At 34.2% G+C, this 6,618-nt stretch overlaps 1 protein-coding gene across 1 annotated transcript in view; it reads right to left on the bottom strand.

The window, feature by feature from the left end:
* Positions 1–5,686: 5,686 nt before the first annotated feature.
* LOC107673621 (solute carrier family 2, facilitated glucose transporter member 11-like) overlaps positions 5,687–6,618 on the bottom strand; it is a 6,953-nt gene continuing 6,021 nt past the window's right edge. The window contains exons 11-13 of the mRNA XM_016467288.1: positions 6,357–6,432; positions 6,110–6,237; positions 5,687–6,002 (exon numbers count right to left, since the gene is read on the bottom strand). Coding sequence (XP_016322774.1) covers positions 5,784–6,002; positions 6,110–6,237; positions 6,357–6,432 — 423 coding nt within the window. The 3' untranslated portion in view covers positions 5,687–5,783. The remainder of the gene's footprint in view (positions 6,003–6,109; positions 6,238–6,356; positions 6,433–6,618) is intronic.

Genomic DNA, 6,618 nt, shown 5'->3' with positions numbered 1-6,618 from the left:
TAAGTTTTAACAGAATTGATTTAAGTTGTTATTGACACATCCATAATTTTGTTGTGTCTTTATTATTATGCAAATATTTCCTCTTACTCTAAATGCAGTGTTAATGCTGGTTACCATTCCTTTTATTTTACCCTGCAGGTTATTAGTATAGTGTACCATAAATGTATTTGGAGTATTTGGAATGGTAGTTTGTACAACGTTGCCGAGGTTTTGCAAGCGGTCACTCATGATTGAAGCTACGAATTACATAATGTACACACACAAAAAAAATCTTTATTTTATTACCTTATGTACTTGTTCGACTTACTGTTTTTATGTGCAGCCGTAAAATCTGAAGCGGACTGATCGGAGCAGTGGAAAACCTGCAGGTTTTTTTAGCTTCAGCTTACTTATTTGACTAATCATTGCTAATATCAGATCATAACATCTGTTAATTGATTGCAATTTTACAATTCTAATAGTAACAATCATTGTCTGCTAGTAGTGTGATCTGAATATTTGCAGCCCTTATTTATTTACAAATTTTAAGTTGTAGGGAATTCTTCAGTTATTTTTATTGTTGTTATTTGTGTCTTGTATGGTGTTCTGGCTTATTACATCACTGGAAATGTTTGTTTGTTTTCTTGCTTATCTATTTGTATATTTGTATGTTGCAAAGTGCCTTCCCAGTACTGATTGTGAACAGCGATGGGTAGGAAAAATCTGTCATTTAAAGGACTTATCTTATAAAAACCATATACAAACAGAGTTGCATTGACACTTTTGTATAAAGACATGCACATAGAAAGGTGTACGTTTGGTATTCTATCTTTTTTGTTTTCTGACAAAATGTTGTTTCTCTGAAATTTGTCACAACGTTGATCAATTTTTGGACATTTGGATATAAGCATACTTTTCTATTGATGTTTGTTTTTGTACACTGTTTTTGTGTCTCTGTCTATTTGGTACAGAGATGGGTATAAAATAAAATTGTATTTGAAAATTTTCTTTCTTGTGATGAGCACTTCAGAACACATAATTGTGCATATTGTTCTAGGTTATTTTGTGTAAAAATAGTGTGACTCTGGCAACCTGCTGTGAAAGCAATAAGTGTAGTTTTTTGTTATTTCATACTTGACTGGTGAAACTGATCCAATCATAACATATACATTATATATATATGCATAATGTTATTAAATGAGGATTATTTGGTAATAAGGCCAAAATATAACAGAAAACCAAAATCATGCTTTTCATTATTGCTAATATTGTACCTTCACATGCAAGCATGAATCTTTGCATAGACATGAGTGCTGCCTTGATGAGGATTCCAAAATCTCTTTCCTGCTGCTTGTCTGATTGAAAGTCAAAATCATAAAGATACACAAGTAATGGCCCAGTAACAATGACAAGAGGCACAAAATATTTGCTTAAAGGCTTGTTATTTTGACACCAGTTCCAATAAAGAGTTAATCCATTCTTTTGAATGAATGCAATTGTGAAGCACAGATCCAAGGTTAAGGCATCAGTGACTATCAGTTTCTGCTTCATTAATGAACCACATCTATTTATGCATATTTTTTCAATAAACAATTCCAACCTGAGGCTGCATGTAAGGCCACATGTCTCTGAAATAAACTAACCACACATCTAACCACACAAACTAACCACATATTCTCATTTTATTTATGTGCAATATTGCATAATGCAGTACAGCACTCCTTTTTTGTGTTTCCATTTGTGATATACGCCTGGCAGCAGAAAAGTAGAAAATATGCATAGGAAATACAGAAAGTCTCACTTAGTGAGATTTGAAATGTTGAAAATTTAACTTGAAAGAACAGCAGTGTACATCAGGGTTGAAGTGCAGTAGATGAATAAATTAACCATTCAAATCAATACTTAATTTTGTATAAATTTAAAAGAAAAAAAAATCCAAAAGAAACAGAATTATAACTTCTCTCACCCTCTGCCCCGCACTTCAAAGTCCATACAACTTGGTGGATGTTCATCTGAGGACTAAGGTAGAGTTTCCAAACGTCCTAAATGAGAACGATTTTACAGTCAACCCAAAACAATAACCAGCACAAAAAGTACTTTGGTTAGATCCAGTGTAACCTGTAAGCAACCTTTTTTTTTCAATTTGTACATATTTCAGGGTCAACAGAACGTTTATTTCCGTTCGTTTGGATTTCTAAACCAATTCTTTAGCTCATTGACGCCATCTGTTGGCATGATGTTGGCATAATAACAATTATAATTTTGACATTAGTAGAAAAACAGTCACCTAAACATAGTTTATTAAAGTTGTTTAGAGTTAAATTCGAATATAGACAGTAGTATATCAGTCCACAATACAGATTTGTGTTACATCTGTTATGATGCAATTTTGTGCAATAATGTGCAAGTATCTTTGTTTTATTTTATTTTATTTATTTTTAAAATGTTTTTCGACTGTCGTAATTTACCTTAACATGATAGATAAAATAGGCCGTCCTAATAAATTAAAGCTTTTGAATGTGCAAAGGCTAATGGAATTAAAGGGGTTTCTAAAACCAAAAACAAAGCAGGCTATTGGGCTGATTGCGTTTTTTTTTTTAAAAAGAACCCATGGAAGAAAATATTGAACAGCATCCACAACATTCTTCTTGAACGTAAGAGCAACAATTTCATGTCTCTTAAAGTTAAGGGACTACTGGCAGAAAATCGCAGAGATGGACTTGGTGAGGGCTGTGACAAGTTCTGTGCTGATGTGCAAGGCCTGTACAGTGCATGTCTGGAGTATCTGGAGAAGTGGATGACTCCCATGGAAGAGTTCTCAACATTTATGTGGATGGATATGAGTGAGCCACCAGATTGGAATGATGTGGAGGCCTGCATCAAGTACCTAAGAGAGAAGGGGGTGCCAATTGATGATGTCAAGTGTTTTGACCAGGTCACCAATCTGAAGAAATTCATAGAAAGGTGCAACAGTGATGAGGAGTTCGTTGGCCTGCAGGTGCACCAGAAGTGGACCAAATACTTTGAGAAGGCCAAAAGCATTGCATGCTACTCAGAACTACTGAAGATTGCACAGTTTGTCTTTGCACTTCCCTCTCACAATGCAAATGTTGAGAGGGTTTTCTCACTGATGCAGAGCCAGTGGACAAAGGAGAGGAACCAGCTCTCTGTTGAGTCATTGAAAGGGATTCTATTTGTGCAATACAACTTCAAAGACACTTCTTGCAAAGACATTCATGCTTATTTGTTAAGCAACAAAAAACTGCTGGGAAAGATCAGCTCTACAGCAAAATATAGATGGGCAAACAAGGAGGATGAGGACGAAAAACAGGATGAAGAGGAAAACGAGGATGAAGAAGAAAACTAAAGATATAGATATTTTTTGTTAGTTAGTTTTTGTAAGTTTGTGAGAGCTATTTTTGTTAAATTTGGATTGCTACTATAGCAGAGGTATTTTTTAGTTATTTATTATTTATTTATTTATTTTTCTAATACAGAAGAGACATTATTTATATCATTATTTCATTCGTTATTTTTGAAACTTGTCATAATAAAACATGTTGAGTAACCTCTGAGAAGCTTATCTGAATTTGTGTCTTTGGTTATAGATAGTATTTTGTAATATAAAAATGTTCTATCCATACAGAGGAGGCATTACTTTAAATTTATTGAAATTATAAGGCATCTTTGAGTAAACTTCGAGTATCATTTGAGTATCTCATTGCCGGGCCGAGTGTCCTGGTTTTCGGTAGTCAAAATATGGTCACCCTAGACTAAGGTAAATATTACCTTAAATGAAAATGAGAACGATTTTACAGTCAACCCAAAACAATAACCAGCACAAAAAGTACTTTGGTTAGATCCAGTGTAACCTGTAAGCAACCTTTTTTTTTCAATTTGTACATATTTCAGGGTCAACAGAACGTTTATTTCCGTTCGTTTGGATTTCTAAACCAATTCTTTAGCTCATTGACGCCATCTGTTGGCATGATGTTGGCATAATAACAATTATAATTTTGACATTAGTAGAAAAACAGTCACCTAAACATAGTTTATTAAAGTTGTTTAGAGTTAAATTCGAATATAGACAGTAGTATATCAGTCCACAATACAGATTTGTGTTACATCTGTTATGATGCAATTTTGTGCAATAATGTGCAAGTATCTTTGTTTTATTTTATTTTATTTATTTTTAAAATGTTTTTCGACTGTCGTAATTTACCTTAACATGATAGATAAAATAGGCCGTCCTAATAAATTAAAGCTTTTGAATGTGCAAAGGCTAATGGAATTAAAGGGGTTTCTAAAACCAAAAACAAAGCAGGCTATTGGGCTGATTGCGTTTTTTTTTTTAAAAAGAACCCATGCCGAGCATAAAACAACCTGCAGCCCTTTTTAAAAGCGCGAGAAAGCCTGAAGCCATAAACACACCTGTTGACAAGCACACATACTGCATGCACAGAAATATGGAATTGTGTTAGACACTTACACAGTTGGATTAAAACGTGCACACATAAAAGCAGGCACATTATTGTGTACCATATATAGTACACTGCACTTCTGTTGAAGTGTTTCAATTATTTACATGTTTGCACTTCTGTTGAAGTGTTTTAATACTTTAAATGTATGTACTTTTGTTGAAGTGTTTAATTTCCTTACATTTGCACTTCTGGTGAAGTGTTTTAATTATTTATACTATTATGAATATACTATATATGAAGTCACTGTCAGTGGCACAAGTAATTATTAAATATTGTGAAAAATTTATATTAAGAAATTGTATAATGTCCCATCATAAGCAAATGTATAACCTAAGCACAAACTAGCTGAAAATGTGTGTCCTGTTTGTAGCATACAATTTTTTATTTTAAGAAGCCATTTAAAAAAAGCAAAAAAAAACAAAAACACATTATAGTGTATTTAGAATACATTTATTCACATTTAACATACAGTTTACCAATTTGACTTCACCCTAATTTTAATAGCTAACCCATTTCACAATAGCCAAAAACCAAACTGTCAGATGTTAGTGCTTTTTTTTGTTTTGTTTTTTACAAAATTAACAACTTCAGTATTAGTAACTTTGATGTATGAATATAACACATCAAGGTCTGTGGCTTTTTAACAGCCCAGCCCAGTCCAGTACAAAACTACATTAAATGAGTTAGCTAGGTAATTGGTGACCTAAAACAGTATGTCCTTTTAAAGTTGGCAGAACTTTAGGCACGGTTGCCTATTTGTGCAGATAATCTTGCAGAAATAAGCAACAGATTTAGAAGAATAGTCTTGTTAATCTGTTCTAAATACCAGACAGAATCACGTGTTTACTATGAACTAAAGCTCTCTGTTGCCATAGAATAGCTTCAGGGGTTCGCCGCCGTAAGAGTGTTGCTGAGTCACACTGACCTTAAGGAAAAACATTCAGCAGAAATGTTATAACTGCACACCCTCAAAGTCAACGTACCTAAGTGTTATCTTAAACCATCTCCTGTATCAAGTGTGCTAACAAAACTACAAAAAGATTTTGTTTTTCTTACCTGATGGGAATCATGGTAAAGGGAGCTACAGAGAACTTAGTTTCATTTCATTTCCAAGCAGTTAAGTCTATGGTTAGCAATATCTTGTACTAATGGATGAATCAAGTAAGCAAAGCAAGTCAGTCAAGTGATGAAGAATACAATATTTAATCAGCAAGTAATGCATGTACAAAGATGTAAACTTACTGCACGATGAAGAACAGTTAAGGCATCGTTTTAAAGATATTTTTCTAAAAATATTAATTTAGTTTGTGAGAATTTAACACTCTATAAGGCAGTGGAGTGAAAGATTTCCCCTAGTTGGTACTGAGCTTGTTTTCCTTCTATATCCATCTTCACCTGTCCATGGTAGTTGAGTCTGTAAAACTCTTTAGTGATCATCGATAGGGTCTTTCCCTTGGTTTCAGGTAGAACCATCTGAATATATAAAGCAGTCAAGAGGCACACAGCCCCAAATGGCACAAAGCAATACTGCCCTAAACCGCTCTGCAAAAACACACACAGAGGACATTCAGAAGAAAAGGAAATCCTATTCTTAATGGGTATTTTGTCAAATATGTCAGATATTAAGACTATTTTTCTCAAGTTCTCACCACAAGGAAAGGGAAGATCATCCCGATAATGAAAAGGTTAAGCCACATTAGAGAGCCAGCGGTCATGTAGGCGGCAGGACGTGATGTTTGGTTAAAAATCTCTGTTGGGAGGATTCCAGTCACCCCAGCTAGCGTATGAAGAAATGGACACAGTGTTGATAAATGCCAAAACACAGTATAAAATAACACTATAGAATTGGTTGCATTATATATACATTCCACTGTATGTCAGGGTGTTGTAGTTCACCTGGTCCCATGCCAAAGCTGAGAATGTAGGTGAAGATGCAGGTCATGCTCAGGTAAGGCATCCAGCTAACCATATTCTATTGGGTGAAAGGTAAAACCAGATGTCAAAGTTATAGTTAACCAAAGATGACGACACTTCAGTTGAACACTCTAAATGACGATAAAGTTAATGTTGGACATTATGTGTTCACTTTAAGGTTAAACATTAGCTTGTACATAACCTTTCACGTGACTACAGTATGTGTGTGCTGGTAAAGGGAAAG

This window comes from Sinocyclocheilus anshuiensis, unplaced genomic scaffold (genome assembly GCF_001515605.1).
Source record: "Sinocyclocheilus anshuiensis isolate Anshui unplaced genomic scaffold, SAMN03320099.WGS_v1.1 scaffold44, whole genome shotgun sequence".
Lineage (NCBI taxonomy): Eukaryota > Metazoa > Chordata > Actinopteri > Cypriniformes > Cyprinidae > Sinocyclocheilus > Sinocyclocheilus anshuiensis.
This window is presented reverse-complemented; position numbering and strand designations above follow the sequence as displayed.